Source organism: Elgaria multicarinata, chromosome 8 (genome assembly GCF_023053635.1).
Source record: "Elgaria multicarinata webbii isolate HBS135686 ecotype San Diego chromosome 8, rElgMul1.1.pri, whole genome shotgun sequence".
Taxonomy (NCBI): Eukaryota; Metazoa; Chordata; class Lepidosauria; order Squamata; family Anguidae; genus Elgaria; species Elgaria multicarinata.
In genome coordinates, this window is record NC_086178.1 from 70,109,980 (window position 1) to 70,129,800 (window position 19,821).

Genomic DNA, 19,821 nt, shown 5'->3' on the forward strand with positions numbered 1-19,821 from the left:
TGCAAATAATCCACTGGTTAAATTCACATGTGCATTTAACCAGTAATATAAAAGTACAATATAAAAGCACAGGAAGGATAAAACCGAGCAGCAATTCAAAAATGTCAGATTTAGAATACAGATTTAAAACTGCAAAGTTAAAAGACTAAGATGATAAACTGGGAAAATACTGGGAAAATAAAAAGGTCTTCACCTGGCGTCAAAAAGAGTATATAATGTAGGTGCCAGGCGAAACGCTCTCTATAAAATTATATAAAATCAAAATGCATGAGAAACATAGTAAAGCGCATGGGTAAAATCCAACTCAAGTCCTACCTAAAGTAGACCCCTTGATATGAATGGGATCTAAGTTAGTCATGAGTAGGTTAAGTCCCATTAATTTCAAAGGGACTATTTTAAGTAGGACTTATGTTGGATTTTACCCCGTATGTTTGTGAACTCAAATATACTGTTACAAATTATTTTGGTAGACTTGTTTCAGAGCACTACTTACTTGACGTATCTTTTTTCTGGCTACTTGGTGTTGTTGCCCAGTTAACTTTTACCTCCTGAAATTAAGAAAAAAAATCAGTACCAAAGTAATTCTAGAAGGTATATATCAACCAAGACACAATGTAGTCTTAATTCCAACAAAAAGTCAGTTTTCTCTTTATGGTAATGTTAATTTTCAAGGTATTTCTAAACTAAGAACAGGGTCAAAATTGGCTGCCAAGAATCATAATTAACCTATTCACTTCATTTGCTACATGTCATTCTTTTGATGTAACGTACCTTTCCCAAAATTTTTCTCCCATTCATAGCAGCTAATGCAGCAGCTGCATCCCTGTGTTCATAAAATTCCACAAAGCAATAAGGGTCATTGCTTGTATGCTGCAAAACAGAAAATCCAACAGAAGAGTTGACCCTTCTGCTATCGGGTTGCTGAGAAGAAAATCCAGGAAAATATATTACTTAAAGCTAGAAAATAAAATATTACTATAAATGCTTATAAAATATCCTAATGGTTGTCCACTCTGTCAAACTAATAGTTTAAGTAGTTACATTCACAAAATTGCAAGAGTGCCCTAATCTAGAAATGAGCATGTAGCAATGAACTACATGCTCAGTGCTGCAAATATGGAGCTCTCTTCCAAACAGATAGCACTGTTAGCAGACACATCATTGATCACTTGCTTGGGGGTGTGGGAGGAAGAGGAGGAGAATATGTGTAACTGGATGATTTGCTGGGAGGAGGAGGTGTAATGATCAGGCACCCACATACAGGTGCCTGATTGTTACACCTGTCATAATTGACACTGCCAGCCTCCTACTTGATGAACACAAAAGTGGCAACAATCCAACAAAAGGGTACCAAATGCACAGCACAGGATGCTGGGTATTTATTTTTTTACTTTTTGACAGGATCCAGAAGACACTTATGCACAAAAGCTTGTTTTGCTGTGAAGAACACATTTACTAGATTGGGTTATGTATGTATAGGTTTTATGTTTTACTTATTCCTTCATATAATCTTAGTATAATCTTAAAAAAAACAATTCTCAGACATGAGTTAGGGATAGTGTGTGTGTGTGTGTGTGTGTGTGTGTGTGTGTGTGTGTGTGTGTGTGTATGAACTCAGTAAAGGGAAGTCACATGTATGCCCACAATTTTCCAGTTGTCAGTAACACAGAAAAGATTCCACACAAGCACGAAGGGCTTTGCCCTTCCCCAGCCAGCAACCGCATTCCTGTATGCAGCAGGGTTCTGGTCCAAATGTCAAATTAACTTTGAATATGCCTGTTGCTTCTTCCTTATTAACTTGTTGACAACAGAATAAAATCTCAGGCAGGAATTCTTTTCTAACTAACATTTAAAAAAAATGAATTTGGAATGAGATCAGGTGTTACATATGTTATAGCAAAAAATAAAATTAGTTGAAATGTACTAAGTAATATCAGTTAAGTGGAAGGAAAACAGATAAACTAAAAGGATTAACATATATTATAGGGTATTGATAAATTCTAGAAATAAAAGTTTAGGCCACTTTACTTTGATTCTTTCCTGCCTGTATTTAATACTTTATGGAAAAAGTATAATCTATAAAGGACTTATTGGAAAGACATGTAATTTATTTAAATTCACAGAATTTGGAACAAAATAAAATGTTAAGGTGAGAGATAGGAAATATGGACGGTTTGAAATAATGATTATTATGGGGAAATCTGAAATAAATCTTTCCTCTCTCCATTCAATATTAGGTGTTCTTAAAACCTTATGGCAGGGGTGGGAAACTTGCAGCCCTTTAGATGTTTTGGCCTGCAACTCCCATCATCCTTCACCTTTGGCTATGCTGGCACGGCCAGAATGGGAGCTGAAGGGCCACAAGTTGCCCACCTGTCGTACAGGTTTCAGAGGATAAGTAAGTGGTGGAGAGAGACATGATAAAAATGTGACAATGCCTCTAGAGAAATTTTGGGAAGGTTATTAATTAAAATCAAAGATATGACTAGTATAAGATTATATATGACTATAGTTGTACCACCAAGAAATTTTAGATTACAAAATACAGTATAGAACTCACCAAAAGTGTGACTGCTATGAAAATTGACATCATATTTAGCTACAGCACTGAATGTTGAATGGTACATAGGACTGGGAATATAGAGCTAAAGGTGAAGTTGATAAAATTTGTCTGAGTTCTAGACGGAAGACAGGAAATATGAAATGTGTGATTCCTCAGCTTCTGTCATTGACATTTATAGTACAGACTCCAGAAAGTAATGTCACATGCTTGGGACATCTCCAAGCTCACAAATCATTCTACTCCATGGACACAGTAAATTTAAGTAGACTCCTCATGAAGTATCAGGCACACAATGGGGTACAAGGTAGCAAAGGTCGACTGAGACTAATTCCCATCCCTTATTTTTAATAAGATCTAAGTGCAAGCAATGTTCATAGATTGTGTCCATTGTGGTTTCAAGGCACTTAATATACAATCCAGAAAAAGTTACTTGGGACAACAATTAAATGGTCTATCAATATACAATTAGATTGCAGAAGATCAGTATTTAATAATGGGGGAAAGCAGTAACAAAATTGATACTTTCTTTGCTTTATGTAGCTATTTGTGCAACTTGCTTTAAAATCCTTATCCTATTCATCTTTTCAGCTACATTTGGGAATACACTCATTTTCAATTTTATGGTCAGAATTTTGGACTAAGTACAACTTGCTCAAAAATTTGCTTGATATGACCCTGGGACTCAATAAATCCTAGGATCAGATCAGGTTCAGTATTCTTTCTACTAGACAATACTGACTCTCTGCTTGTGAATTTATGCCATCACTGAAAGTAACATGGTTATGTATGTCAATAAAGTACAAAAGATATTGGCTGTGTTTGGATTCACAATACACCATGGTTTAACATGACAGGAACCAGCAAAGTCTTCAATGACCAGCATGTATAAACAGTTTGTATGAATTCTTAAGTTTGTTCAATCAGAAAGCAGGGCTGTCGCCTGATCCAATTAAATAATTTTCAGTTAATAATTATATATATTTAAATATAAATTCATTTGCACATACATAAACAATTGTTTGTAAAAACAAAAGTATATATATTGTGTTTATATGATGTATGTATGTTATAACAGGCAAAACCATTCCCTCCTGTGTGGGACAGAAGGGAAATGGCATTTGCCATTAGCAGTTTTTATACAAGCACTTAAATTAAATGTAATTTACTTTCTTAAGATGTATTAACTATTTAAGAGGCACCCTTTTAGTTAGTCAGAAGACTTGTTGTTAAATCAATTAACTGACTAAGACTGAAATCCTATACCTGGGAGTAAGTCCAACTGAACTCAAAAGGACTTACTTCTGAACAGATAAGTATAGGATTGTACTGTAAATGTTCCAGATCTAGCAGAGATAATTTAAGGAGCAGGTTCAAGAATAAGCTTAATTTTTTAAAAAACTGAGCAAGATTTGATATGAACTAGGCTGAGAGCCTCTTACCTCTGTTATCATTTTACAGCTTTTGCAGGGTCCAATTTGGCTGAATAACTGAAGTATAAGTACTTCAGTCACATCTCTGGAAAGATTTCCTACATAGCTAGACAGACAAAAGGGAAAGTGATATTAATTGCATTATTCATTTCTTGTCAAGGATGTTCATTGTAGTTTATAAAAAGTATATCCTGTACCTCCATAAACAGATTCTATAACATCTGCAAATAAACTGCAAATATGTGATTAAGTAGCCCATAGCATTTTAAGCTCTAAGAAGACTGGTTGGCATGATTGCTGCAGCCCACCATGGCTTATTTAATCTACAGTGGGTTGTGGTGCATGCTGGTGGCCATTTTGAATATTCAAGCTGTGACAGGCAGTTATTGCTTATCATGATTTTCAAACACCGCAAGAACGGGTTGTTGTCATGGTTAACAAACCACCCATAAGCTACGGGCTGCTTTTCCTCCCCCATGCAAACCAGGCCAATGCCTATTATATGCTTCCCAGCACTATTAAGGATAAACATTTTTTGCCAATAAAAAATCATAAGTAATTAGTTATACAAAATATACAGAAAGATCCATCAATAAAGATATTTATGTTGATCAAGTACATGCTGCTTCTGACTAAACAGTTAGATAAACTCTAAAAGAGCAGAAAGAGCCCAGCTACAATTCAGAAGTGGGCATGTGTAACCTCTATGTATGCAACCAATATTTTCTAGAAGATGCCTCCACAGAATCCAAAACACTGTCCACTGTGAAGTCCAATTTTTTTTAAAAAAAGACTTCAATATTTGGCAAAAGACATTTTTAACTGGAGGGAAGAGTAGCACATGCATACTCGAGTCATTTCCATTTTTAAGATTTCTTCCAAGCAACAAATTCTCAAACTTCTTTTTTAATCAAGAGGAATTTAAAGGCAGCAGTTTACTAGTTCTGTGTAGGAAGTTTCCAAATGAAGAACACACACACACACACAGAACACACAATAGTGTGCATGCCTCAACAATGCACATAAACATCCTTTGTGGTCAGATCACACCATTCAAATGTATACAAATACAGAAAAAGTATGTCAAAATCAGACTGTGCTCTTAGATGCCTGGAGAAGTGGGTGCAATCCAATACAGTATTCATACTTACTTGGGAGTAAGCCCCATTTAATTCAGATCATATTTGTGAGTAAACATGTACAGGATTTTTACTGTTAATCCTGAATTCCAATAACTGTGCATGTTTGCACATCATGACAGCTCACAGTGTGTAAATATACCCATGGGTATGCTGCATGCTAATCCATGGGTAAATTAAGCCACAGTAGACTGATATGTCATGTGATCCTGGTCACTGTGTATTTTTCATATATCTAGGAAGTATTGTAAAGGATTTCTGAAAACTTAGTGTTTTCAGAAATCCTAAAACTTAGTGTTTTCAGCAGTGTGAGGAAGCATGATGGAGAGGGGGATGCCTGGTCATACACATCCTACTAGCTGATCACAAACCCTTGGGCTTTTCTAACAGAATCCCTGGATTGTGGAGAGTATTATTTTTTAAGATCATTCTAGCAAGATAAAAAGAGAAACTTCTTTAAATCATTTTCTATTTCAGCATCCTACAATATCGCAAATGCCCAAGATATACCAACCAAAAATCTGTGATGTAACATTTTTGAAATTTTAACATTAAACTTAATACAACACAGTTATGTTTACTTCGATTCTACAAGGTACAGTAACTAAACTTTAAAGAGCTAATTCAATTTACATATGCTCTTCCAAGTCTGTAAGGAAAAAAAGGAACGATATTCTTTTCAATCATTTTTTGTGAACTTGCGCTACTAGTTCCAGTACTGTCATATTACAGCCCTGCGACTGCTAGAAAATACACACAACAGATCTTAAATGTGAAAAATCAATACAAAGTCTGTAATCCTGTAGACATTTACCTGGGAATAAGTCCCATGGAACTCAAAGGGGCTGCTCGCACAACACGACAGCAAAGAATGAGTTATTTAAACCATAATGACACTGCGGTGCATGTGGTCACCATTTCGCATATACAACCTCTGCCTGAGGATTGTCGTGTTGTGTGAACCTAGCATGTGTATGTGAGGGTTAAACAAGCTTCGCATAATCTATGGTCTGTTTTAGTGAACTGGTTTAACCCTTGCATAACCAATGCTCGCTAGGTTCACACGATACAACAAACCCCAAGCAGGGATTCGATATGCAACCTGGCACCTGCAGTGTGTCATCCAAATCCAGTTAATGGGACTTACTTCTGAGTAGAGAGAATGTACTGTAAATTATGACAACTTTACTCCTGTTAGAAAAAAAACTATTCTTGCTGAATAGGAAAGGACAGATAATTCTTAATCAAGTAGAGATCTATAGACTAAAATAAAAGGGGTTTAAAATGAATTAAATGCTTCATTTGAGAGCCAGTGAAGTATAGTGGTATGAGTGTTAGGGTATGACTGAGGAGACCCAAGTTCAAATGTCCACTTCAGTTCACTGGATGATCTTGGGACAGTTGTACACTCTCAGCCTAAACCACCTCATATGATTGTTGTGACGATAAAGAGGGATAAGAACCATGTACACTGCCTTAAGTGCCTTAGAAGAAAACGAAGATATAAGTTAATCTGGCAAGGACTGGAAAAGTAGGTACTTTCCTCACTCTACCCCAATAACCACTGGACATTACCTAGTACTTTATTTAGGGCTATGTCAGCTACCATAGCTTCTACAAAAGGGGAAAAATCTGTATTGGTAATTCAAACATCTCACTCTGAATTAACTTCTAAACTAACAGTTATATAATGCCAAAGTTTGGGTTTTTTTACATTTCTTTTCCTATGTTTTAAATCTTTTCCTATGTTTTAAAATGTATGTTTTAAACTTTGTAAGACCGCCTTGAGGCCCAGTATTGGGCAAAAGGCGGGATAATAATAATAATAATAATAATAATAATAATAATAATAATAATAATAATGTATTGAAGAAATGGCAGGTGGCTACCAGGAGGAGGGTCTTCTCTGCTGTGGCACCTTGGCTGTAGAGTGAGCTCCCTAAGGAGGTTCGCCTGGCACCCACACTATATTCTTTTAGATGCCAGGTGAAGACCTTTTTATTTTCTCAATATTTTAACAGTCTATAAATTAATTTTAACTTTGCTGTTTTAAATTTGTATTTCTGCACTGCTGCTGATTTTATCCTGGTTGTGTTTTTATATTGTATTTATATCATTTTTTATACCGTTGTTTTATACTTTGAATGGTTTTAATTTTTGTGTACCGCCCAGAGAGCTTCGACTATTGGGCGGTATAAAAACACAATAAACAAATAATAGATGATTTCTTAAACATGGGAGATGGCTCCCTTCCACAACCCCTCTTCCCCCTCTTGTGTGAAACCACACACACGCTTAATTGCCTTTCTGGTGTACATCAACACCTATGTTAATCATAGTTAATGCTAACATAGAACCCTCTCAAACAGAATTTGAAGGAAGGTTTGAAACACGTCAGCCAGTCTTAGTGAAACTGCAGTTCAGCCAGACTTAGTGAAACCTGGTTTGTATTAACCACAATTAACACTGGTGTCATGTATTCCTTAACCTTAAAGCAGGAAGGGAAAAACTGTTAACGAGAGGGAAAAGAATCTCAATCCCAAGCTTTTAACTGCAACTCAGAGATCCCCAGCATTATGTTTGTCACAGGTGATAATAGTTCAATATTTGAAATTACTCTACATTAAAACTTTTAAAAAGTTACTCCATAGAACAAATCTATTTTTCAATACTACTATTCTCAGCCATCAAAATGCTTTAATACACAAAACACAAAGATTTTAGGATGATATTTAACCATGAATGTTGATTCACTACTATTTCAGAAAGCAAGAAAAAAATGTTACTCAGATTAAACAGAAATAATTTTATAGCACCTGGAAGACTAACAAAATGTACCATGGTATAAGTATCTATGGTCTAGAGTCCACTTCATCAGATGATGTGGAATCTAGTCCCCGAAAGCTTAGGCCATAATTAAGTGGAGACTTTAAAGATAGTTTTTGCTGCGACAGACTATGTTTCTGAAAATTGTTCAAATCAGACTGTAATCTAGTTTAACTGTACTGTGTTAAGTTCCCCCACATTTTCCATGAAATATCAACCTTTTATGTACATGTACTATCACTATCTTTATCTGTTATGCTTCAATGATTTGAGTTTACTCATACAGATAGCTATAATGCTTTCTTTCTACATTTACATACACCTGCAATTATTCAGACTTGAAAACAATCAAAGGTATCTGGTCCCCTAAGTATGTTGTGTTCTGATGCACCTAGAAACTGGAAATATTTTGTGTAGTCCTTATCTCTTAATTTTACAACTGCCTATTATTGACTCCTTATCTTATGCAAAGGTGACTTACTTTATTAAGCTTACAAGGATTTCAGATGTAATTGCAATTTGATTATTGCCTTTTTTCTTTTGCAAATATATCTTTTACAAGATTCTCACTTAAATCCAGTGCTTTTAGCACAAAACAGAATGAAAAATTAAGTTTGAAAATTATGGTTGAGCTACTTAAAGAACTAGGCAATCAAAGTTTGTTACTGTAATAACATTAAAAAATTGACTATATTCCAATGGTCAGTTGGTCAACCTTTTTGATAGGCCACATGCCCAGCCTTAATCTAAAGAAGTGGCACTATTTGAAATGGAGAGAATCCGTTCACAAACCTGGAATTCAGATCAGGTAAAGAAGCTACAGTGTAAGCATGAAACTCACTAGCATTCAGGCAGCAGGCAATATCCAACACGGGAACTCAGATGAGAAAGGGTTAGACAGTCTGAGAAATGGAGTCAGCCATGGGTTGTGCAGGATCTGACAGGTGAGAAGTTATTCTGTTCTCTCAGAAAGGCTTCAAGGTCATCATGAAAATCAGGAACTGAGCTCAAAGCGAGGGAGCTGGATCAACCTAGGATATGACCTAGCAACTGCTACTTTCCAGCCCTGCCCACTGGCATATAACAGTTATGATTCTGTTTCACTCATATTGCTGTGCTTAATAAACCATCAATTCTTGCAGCCAACCCAGCAGCCAATCAAGCACTTTAACATCATAGACATCGAATTATTATGGACTCCCAAGACATAGTAAAGGGGACATTCTGGGGCTGGTGAGGAGGCACTGCAGGATTCCCATAGAAGTAGCTTGAGATTTTAAGAACAATCTGAACTTCCATGTGTCTGAATACTCATCCTATGATAACTGTAGATCTTCTATGAGCTGGAGTTTTTAGAAAGGAAAGCTTCTCAGTTTGTAGTCCTAACAGATGCACTGGAGGGCTAATCTTCTAAAGGGAACATCAGGGGGCCTGTGTATTCTTCATTTATCCTGACATAAGTCAAGAATACAATTAGCAAAACACACAACTTTTATTAAGGTCAGCAAATACTGAATAAATTGGGACTGAGCTACCTGGCAGATTGGCTTCCTCAGTATAGACCTGAGTCATCTTTAAGATCACCGAAGGAAGCCCTGCTGGTTATATCATGACCTGCAGATAACAATCTTGTGGCAACCCAGAAGCAAACTTTGCTCCATGGTTGCTCTCACCTTATAGAATGCTCTTCCTCTTGGATATTTGTTAGGCACCAACTGTATTAGGTTTCAAGCACCAGTTAAGGATCCATCTCTTTACTCAGTTTTTCCCTTATCGATTGTGTTGCCTAGTTTGTTTGTTAATTATAGTGTTCTGAGTATTTGGTTTTAATATTTTTATCAATCTTTTACATAAACGTATTTGTATTTATTATGTACTTTAACATTTGTTTTGTAAACTGCTTAGAAATATTTTAGGTATGGTAAGTGGTATATAAATATTTACAATGAAGTATGCAAAACCTCAACTTACATAAATCTCTTCTTCAACCTCAGTGTTAAAGAAAAGAAGCTTCATGAAAGGAAAAATGGGCAAACAGCAGGCCTCAGCTCAAAGGGAAGAGTCAATATTTGAGAGAAGGGCATCCTGAATGGACAGCTAAGAAGGTCTCTTGAGGGACACCACAAGGTCTATAAAAGATGTATGTCTAGCTGGACTATGAATTCACCAGGTGGTCTTAAGCAAGTCACAATCAACTCAGTCCACCCTCTTGGCCACTATTTGCAATACGGACACAACAGCACCAAATCACTTTGTAGGGTTGTTGCAATGTTACTAAAAGTATCTGAAGCACTTTGGTAATTTGGAAAAAAAAACATATTAGATATACACACTCCCCTGGTATATCTGAGGACAAGGCTTTTTTAAAAAAACAAACAAACCACATACATACAAGTGGAAGGTACCTGGAAAATAAATAGCAAAACCAAGGAGGGCAGTCAATGCAGAGAATTTGAAGGCTTACCCATGAAATCAGGATATTATTGGCTTTGGAATGAATTCATTTCAACTGGGAAAACAATTGGGAGCATGAAGCATAACATTTCTTTGTTTTACTTTTTTTTAGGAGAACATTTTGCAACTTGGGAAATGTGTATTCCGATTTAATTATCTTAAGGAAGACTACAATAGATTATCTGAAGCAAACAAAATATCCTTATGAAATACTATGATTTTTCAAGCTATTTTCTAAGAACATATAATTGGAAAATCATAAATAAAGAAATAAAGCCATATACTATACCTCTATTAGCTGTCTCCCTAATTCATGAGACATCACTTATGCTGCATTGACAGGCATAGTATAGAAACCTAGATAGATAACAGAAGTAGTTTATATTCTGACATATATAGGTTCCAATACTAGGTACTGTTTTGCATGTAAAAAAACACAATTAAAAATACAAGGAAAAATAATCTAACCTATAAAATTAACTAAGTCTGCAAACCTATGCTCACTTCATCAGAAAGCCCTATTGGATTTGGTGAGACTTACTTCCAAGTGAACATGTTAGGATCATGCTGGTAATTTACAGACACTAGCTTGATTTGCATGTAGCAAAACCCATGGATTTTTTAATCCATGGGTTACTGAAGCCATGTGGGTGGGAGGGAGCACACTGCCTCTAGACTGCTCACCTCTTTGTTTCCGGATTCTCAAACAATCCAGGAACACTCTGTTCATGCGTTGTGCTTCGTGACATGCTAACCTGGAACTCTGAGATGTTGAGGGAGAAACAACCACAGTTTTAACCCAACAAAAAATGGGTTAGAATTCTGGGTTGTTTCTCTCTCAACAACCCAGAATTCCAGGTTTGCATGTAACAGAAACAAAGCGAAAGCAGTGAACGGTAAGAAGGCAACATGCTTGCTGGCACCTACACAGCCCAAACTAATCATGCATTAAACAACCCATGATTGGCTGTTATGTGCAAACTGGGAATTTGAATCAAAATACTTCTGTGTACCTGACATGATTATTCTGTGTACTAGTGGTACATGGTATATTCACAACCTGACTCACAATTTACGAACAGCAAAATGAAAATTAGGTGCTTCTTTTAATAAACTATTTCTCTACATAACAATTCGCAGACAATACACAGAAGTTGTTGGTGAACAATAAGAGTAAAGAAATTTATTAATAATGCTTTGTTTGTAGAAAAATACAGTGAACACTTAATACTCAACAGCTGATAAGTCTTATAACTTGGGAGTCTACACTAGCTGTCCCCAATGTAGTGCCCTCCAGATATTTGGACTACAACTCCCAGCAATCCCAGACACTATGGACACTGGCAAAGGATTATGCGAGTTTAGTCCAAACCATCTGAAGCATATGATCTTGGAGAAGGCTGGCCGACTCTTCACTATCTTCCCAATGGGAAATTACAGACACTGAAAAATCAATTGTGAAACATGGTTAAGAAACTGCAAAAAAAAAAGAAAAAAAAAAGAACAGTTTCCCTTGTCCAGCATCATACTAATTACATTATCCAGAGCTCCTAGTAACTCTCCAATAGCTTTTCCTGTCAAGTGGTGAAGTTATTAAACTGAGTAATTTTAATCAGTGATCTTACTTTGTTTTATTGACTTATTTCTTGTTCTCCAGGTACTTCTAACATGATGTATCTTAGACCCATGTGCCCCACTTGTTGTGGCAGATAATTACCTAGACGGGCCACAATACATTAAAAGTGTTTTGATAACAAAGCATGTTGTATTGTTAGAAGCTGACTGCAAGAGCTGGGGCATTCAAGCTTTATCATTTTATACTCAAGTAACTTAAGCACAAGTTTGGCTCCAAGTAAGCCTAATGTTAGAAAGCGATTTTCTGTCTTTTATCAACTTTTAGAAGAAATGACAAAATATTTCAAATCTGCATGCACTGTGGCGTATTTTTTTAGGCACCCAAGCAACCAGATGCTTGTTATTTTTCCAGCCCTCATTTTTAGAAATGCAGATCCAATAGAAATCCTCTACTACAAGGCAAAAACCAATGATTCTATTGGAAGCTCTGCAAAACAAATTATTAGCTGGTGGTGATATAAAGTGCTTTAGTTTTTGCTCTAGCTTCCCACTTTCTGTCAACGAGAATATGAATCCTAAATTGTAGTGGAGACAAATATGTAAAAAAAAAATGTATCAGAATAGATTTTATAGCACTACAAATACAGTAGAATTTGGAATCACAAGACATACAAATTTACACCCTATTATTGAGATTATAGTAGAACTACAGTAGAACTCTTAATAATAAATGCTTACTATAGAACATTTTAGAGTATTGCAGCCTTCCTCAATTTGGCACACTCAAGATGTGTGGGACTTCAAACCCCACCATCCTCAGCCAGCATGATTAATGAGAGGCAGCCATAAAATGGGTGCAATGTTACATTCTATGATCAGAGGAAGAGGGTTCATGCAATAGGCCATGCGTACATTGAAACCCTCAAAATATATACAATTTGTTTTGTGAAAACTTTATAATGAATTTTGACACAACTCAGAATATATGGACTATAGGTCAGTAATACCTTCAGAGTAGTATGCTTGAAGCAAGTTTTTAGATACAAGAGAATTTATTGAGAGTGCATGTATTTTTCTGAGAAAACAATCTCTTACATCACACATAAAAATCCCAGCCTTATGACTGAATAGAATTTGAACATAAGCTAATGTTGTTTTCTTAATAAAGAAAACAATCCAAAATTATGGCAGATGGACACACTCTTCTGGTCCAGAAAGACTTGCAGCCACTATAGTGCTGATTTGTTCTTCTAATACCCACACAATCACAGGTGTGGGCAGAAGGTATATCTCCAGATGCTTTGGGTTTCAACTCCCAAAGCCCCTACCACTGGCCAATAGTCAGGAATGCTCGGAGTTGACATTCAAAATATCTGGAGATCTACTTTCAGTCAATCCCTGCACTACAACTCTATGATAGCTGCCCAGGTGAAAGAGAGCAGGTCGGCCTACTCCTAATAACATGCAGCTTTAGTATGATTTATTCAGAAGTAACTTGCACTGAATTCAATGGGATTTACTCCAAGAAAATGTGCAGAGGACTGCAGCCTTAGGCAATAAAACCAACTGCAACTAACTGCAGGGTACTATTCTAGCCCTGATTTTCAGATATTTAAATCCATTAGTAACCATCCTACAGGAATGACACCACTGGGAGGTCTGCAAAGCGAATTAATCATTTGGTAACATTTTAAATGAATTCATTTCTTAACTTGCAGACCTGAAAAATATATCAAGCATTTGGTTATGCTTTATGTTTAAGTTTAACAGCACAACGGACATTTAGCTCCAATCACACCCACCTTCCACATGCCCTGTTTTTTCCACTTTGCCAAAAAGCAACATACCTAACTGAGACAGTTAGGATGTTTAGTCACTTAACATCACTCCCTAAATATTCAAAGTAACCAGGATAAGTTGATTTCAAGCATGCAATCAGAATGGAGACCAAGCTGGCCAAAGAAATAATTTTTAAATGATTTCATTAACTTTTGTGGACTGGGGGAAGAAATGGAAGACACACATCCAAAACTAATCTGAATGAACCACAAAAGCTAAGTCATCATTTCAGAAGAGAAAAGATTATATTCCCAACTCATTCTGACTGAAACTAAAACTATAATCTGCTTAATTACAAAGAACATTTTGAAGATTGCTTCCCTAAAAGTTTGCCAAGAGCAGCCATATACAACAAAGATAGCTTTACACTTTCAAGGATATAGACCAAGTCAGGATTGGCCAACATGCACCCACCTTCTCTGGAGCACTTTTGTTCAGCTATATGCTCTAATCACAAACCTGAGAACTCCACACTTGTTCTTTTTTTAATGGAAATTATGTTTCCAGTCATCATGAAAGAAAAAGTCTGAAAAAATGGCAAAAAAACCTAAATAATTGGACAAAGTTTGCAAATTAGCTTGTTTCTTCTCTTGTGATTAAGGGTGCAATCCCATCCATGTTTAGACAGAAAAATATTCTTAGGACTTTTTTCTGTTTAAACATGGATAGGATTGCACCCTAAGACTACTTACAGTATCACAATTTTATAAGAGCAACTAAATTACTCACATTTTAGGATACTTTTTATAAGCAGTGCAGACTAAATGCACTGTTCACTATTTTCACACCTGTGTGATCAATAAAGTGAGATACAAGTTATATTTTATTAAATTATTCTGTATGATTTAATTGTTTGTTTCAGACATCTGTCTCATGATTTTTTTCAACATGACCCACAACACTGAACAAACAGGCAACCTCAAAATTTAAGTAGCTCAAAATGCAATAATTACTTCATCAATATCTTACTTTGAATGCTTAAGACATGTTTGTATGTATTAGTGTATTCATTTACTCTCAATTTATTGTGAATTCATTTACAAATTGACAGCACAAGAAGCTCCCATTATACCACATTTTTCACTCATCTCAAAAATGAGGAATGGGGCATGGGAAGTTAAAAGAAAATTGTTGTTTGGTTCACGATAACTGAAATACAGCCATAATTTTGTTTAGAAATAACAGTAATTCTTCTGAAGGAAAGGTAGAGAGTGCTTGGTCTGCGCTAGTATAGTAAACATATAGTTCATACACCTTCAACACACTTCTCTCAGTTTGCAGAATGCAGCAAGAACCTTATGTTTCACTTAACATTTTATCACACTCAGGTTCTGGGGTCTCTTTAGTGACTGTAATTTCCAACTGAACAGTCTCCACATTTCATTTTCAGATTGTCTCATTCTGCAACCTGCTTTGTAATTCACCTTACTTTTATTTGAAGTATGATTCAGTCTTACTCTCTGACTTCAGAATCCTGCCATCTTTTATCCAATGCATCTATCACCAATGTGTCCCTGAAGTGTTAAATTTATCCTTATCTACACTCTTATCGTCTGGCTTTCCCCAGTTTTATTATCGTCTGGCTTTCCTCATGCTTCCTAGCATTTGTCCATATTCCCTTATTATAAGATTACTTACTGAAGACTTCCCACATGCCACACAGAACTCTTGTGTATTGGCAGAATACAATGGCCTTACTGATAAGGGCCCCACAAAAGAAAGTCACCTCATGGGACTTAGGAAATTAGATTGTTTCTTCTCCTAATTGTGTCTTCTCTGAATTCCTGCTGGTGAGAATTTGTGAGCCGTACATTCCCAAGCACCCACAACCACGTATACTGACCATAGCCACCGCTCATGTGATATAAAGCTACAAATTAAAATCAATCAATCAATCAAAATCCTCCAAAGGTACAAAGACTCCCATAGGCCAACCCTCATCTCCACATACCACCGTTCACGTCCTTTCAGTTCCACAAAGCGAAATTTGAACACCCAGGTCGTGACAGATTATGGATCTCTAGTCCCAATTGACTGTCGCTCCTACGGCTTCCTAGAAGCTCCCCTCAGTGACATACTTCTTCCCTTCCAACTCTCCGTTATTTTTTCTTCTGACCTCAATATAATAACTGCCCTCCAGTTAACCAGACCTACTTCATCGCCTCATCGTTGTCTGCATTCTTCCCTCGATGTCCCCCATATCCCAACCCGATTTCTTTACTCTTTCCCCCTCAGCCCACACGCTCTTCCACAGACACCGCCTTGTGCAGACCCTCCATCTCCCGCCTGTCAGAGCCCCCTTTACCGCCCCATGCCCACCCCACTCACAGTGTCTTGGGCTGCCCGTCGTCTTCCATCGCGGACAAGGAAGGCCGCTCTCAGACGAACCCAGGACACCACACGGAGGGAGAAGGTATAGGGAGGCTCCGGCACACGGCAATGAAATGCGAGAGGCCCGGGGGTCCCTCGTTCAGTCCAGGCCCCTGCAGGAGCAAGACTAGGACCGAGAAAGAGAGCGAGGGGAGGGGAAGGGGGGACCCAAAGATCCACAAAATGGCCGCTACCGCCAACCACTCAGGAAGCCATGTAACACGCAAGCGCAGCGAAGCCCTCTCCCTCTTTGCCCTGCCAAAACCATAGAAAAAGAACGGCTAGAGGCACACGCGCGCTTTGGCTTCCGGTTTGATTTGGGAGGGGGGGAGGGGGTGTCTCCATTTTACACTGAGAGAAATCTGAACAGAAGACGTTTACGTGCGAGCGAATAGAACTCGGGGCTCAATTTGATTGACCACGACATTGGGGCTTGGCAGTTGGTTTTTTGAGGAGACGACGTAGGTGGCAAGTCAACGGGATCGACTTTTGCTGCAACCTGAAGTGTGTTCGGTGTAAACGGCGGGCGGGGCGGGTCTCTTGCTGGAATGTCTGCTTGCAACCTCGCTGTGACCCAGGGACATTCTGAAGTGCGGCGGAAGTGGTTCGAACACACGCTCGCTGCATTCCGATACATTTGTTCCCAGGGCAGAGAATGTGTGATCAAACTACTTCCATCACACGAGCAGCGGGATCCAATGCATGTTTTCTCAGAAGTAAGGCCCATTGTTTACAGTTGGGCTTACTTCCTAGTTATTTATTTATTTATCACATTTTTATACCGCCCAATAGCCGAAGCTCTCTGGGCGGTTCACAAAAATTAAAACCATAATAAAACAACCAACATGTTAAAAGCACAAATACAAAATACAGTATAAAAATATACCGTGTTTATTGCAGCTTTAGAATAATGTATGTCTCTCTTCACCCTTAGACGTGTAGACACTGTTAGCGAAATAAATTAACCTGAAATATGTCAGTATCCATGCTGATGTTTATTTTATTTATAAACAATTATATGATACCCACCATAAACACTGAGTAGGTGACAGTTTTCAAAGCCTTTATCAGAGCATTGTTTTAAGCCACTGTATAAAGTGTGAAGGAGACTAGACTTATAGAAGTCATTCAGCCTCAGCCCTCCTCCCACTAGCCTAAAATATAGAGATAACTTCCTGTCTACTCAATCCTTGCCTCTCTTGGCTTTTTCTATGAGTAGGGAGAGACTAACTGACCAGCTGTGTTGAGGAAGTGATAAGTGCTTCCTTGAGAGGTGGAAGTGGTTTGCTTGACCACTCCTGAAGAAACCAGAAGTTCTGAATAACTCCTTCTAAGACTAATCCTATGCATGTTTAGACAGAAAAAAGTCCTACAACTCTCAGCATCCCTCAGCCAGTCATGCATAGTATTGCATCCTAAGTTGCGTCAAGTTGTAAGCCACTTTCTCTCAGCTTCAATGCCCTCCACCCACTCCCTTCAACATGGATGTAGTAGGTTGATTCACGTGACACGACAGACTGTCATAGGTTATTTAACCCCCAATGAGCCACAGCTGAATGTCTGTCATTCGCCACCTCCTCTACTGCCTCCCCCACCCTGTAACACACAGCTCCAGTATGAAGACAATAATATATGACAGTTTATATCTGCCCTCCTATTAGAGGAAGCATTTCAGGAAGTATTTTCAGGGCAGAGTTTTAATTTTTTAAAAATGATAAAAATCACATTTCCCTACACGCAAGGCTTGTCTTTGAAGTACATGAACTTTTTTCTTTTTTGACCAGGGGTGGGGGGCATGCTACCACCAAATCACTGCAACAATAAAGTCATTTTTCCATTCGCTCCTATGAGCAGTTGTCACTTTTACCACTGAACAAGAGATCGATTGTCATGGCACCAAAAGTAATCCAGAAACCTGAGCTGTAGACAGAGACCCTGTCAGAGGCTGAGAACTACAAAAGCTTATGCCTTAACAAATTTATTAGTCTTTAAGATGCCACAAAATGCTTTGTTGTTTTTCCTGCAACACACTAACCTTGACTTCTGTATATTATTTTCTTATAACACTGCCCATGATCAGTAGCCTCAGCCACTCACTTATTGCTTTCCACTCGTGCCTCTGGAGATAAAGCTGGTGGTGAACTCTGATAATTGTAGTTCTTGGCTGTTGAAAGGGGGGAATCAACTTGTCATAACTATTCATAAAACTACAAAGTTCAGCTTGCCTAGCAGCAGCCCATGTTCTTTTGGTCTTAGAATCCAATCGATTCTATAAAATGTGTGGGCTTGACATTGCAGTTCACTCCAGGAGATTCCCACAGAAAACCTAGGTAAAGGAAGAGGTTAAATTTCCTTGGAGTAGTTTATATTCAGGTAAAAAGGGGAAAGCCCTATGACCATATAACTGACTGAAAGACACGAGATATTTCATTAGATTTTGTTTTGCTCAGATCCCACCAGGGGGCTGTATTTACTCATTACTATTGTGCACCTTCTCAACATCTCGCTGTGTCACTGTACAGCTGTAGTTTTGGATGGCTGAATACATAATTTATTCCAATTTACTGCTCAAGTTGTGGATCATGTTATGCTAGCAGGCACTATTAGGATGGTTCAAAGAATTTCTCTCTCAGATACTTTACTGTTATGTTAAGGCCAATAATTATGAAATATACTGTGTCAAAAATGAACAATCTTGTGATCAAATGATGAGCAAAATCATCTACAGGTTGTTTAACATCTGATCCGTTTACAGTTGCATCTGATAAAGAGGACAGTGTCCATGGAAGCTTAATCCAGAATAAATTCATTAATCTTTAAGGTGCCACTAGACCCTTTGTTGTTTAGGTTTGTTTACCTTTCCTATACTTTTTACTAGGCAGGTGGGTTCAATCAGGTACATAGCACTTTTCCTTTCTTATATTTTTTCCTAGCCTACTATTGCAGGAGTACCGTTAGCACAGAGGCTCAGCCAAATGAATATTGTGCCCTGCCTTGGAACATGGTGGGTTTTTCATCTTCTAATGTCAGGCATAGTATAATATGTATATTTACATATGACAGATGTTACATTGAAGTGTGGAATGTCTCTATTTCTCACAATTTGAAAACAATTTTTCTATTCCTTACTGTTGAAACTGGGCAAACTATTTACCATTACTTTATTAAAATTTGGTAGGATCGTTAGGAGTCAGATAAAATTTAATCATTGTGTGGATCTGCCCATTTACTGTCAGTGCACCATTCTTGTTTTACGTCAAATCTTAAGGACAGTTTCATGTGAAAAATCTTGCCTGTTTCAACCTGTGCTTTTCTAACATAAAACAATATCTTTTTTAACTTTGAGAAGAGCAATAGTTAGGACACAGCAAATAGAGAGGAGACTCAGGTGGAGGGAGAAGAACAATGGGATTGTTGTGTTTTTTCACGACAAGAATCTTTTTGCCTTTAGCAGATGTATGGCAGGCAGACATTCAATAAATGGACCATTATTCATCCCTGTCTCGTCGTAGGGAAAGATGCACAGGTTGAGATTCTGTCTATCATGCAGTTGTTGAAGGTACAAAGAAAAATAGCAAAGTTAGAAACTGGTGAACTCAGATAATTAGAGGGAAGCAACTTGTTG

The 19,821-nt window shown here is 37.5% G+C and overlaps 2 protein-coding genes across 5 annotated transcripts in view; one reads left to right on the forward strand and one right to left on the reverse strand.

Annotated features, from left to right (window-relative positions):
- Positions 1-16,392, reverse strand: part of TIAL1 (TIA1 cytotoxic granule associated RNA binding protein like 1) — a 36,159-nt gene extending 19,767 nt beyond the window's left edge. Inside the window, exons 1-6 of one of the 4 annotated variants that reach the window (XM_063132724.1) lie at positions 16,155-16,392; positions 10,702-10,769; positions 4,003-4,099; positions 2,561-2,678; positions 772-870; positions 494-548 (exon numbers count right to left, since the gene is read on the reverse strand). In XM_063132724.1, the coding sequence (XP_062988794.1) occupies positions 494-548; positions 772-870; positions 2,561-2,593 (187 nt within the window). In that variant the 5' untranslated portion in view covers positions 2,594-2,678; positions 4,003-4,099; positions 10,702-10,769; positions 16,155-16,392. Of the gene's footprint in view, positions 1-493; positions 549-771; positions 922-2,560; positions 2,679-4,002; positions 4,100-10,701; positions 10,770-16,154 lie in introns of all 4 variants that reach the window. The other 3 variants (XM_063132723.1, XM_063132722.1, XM_063132721.1) reach the window with 3 other exon arrangements.
- INPP5F (inositol polyphosphate-5-phosphatase F) overlaps positions 1-19,821 on the forward strand; it is a 169,167-nt gene that overhangs the window by 33,117 nt on the left and 116,229 nt on the right. The gene's annotated exons all lie outside the window — the stretch shown is intronic.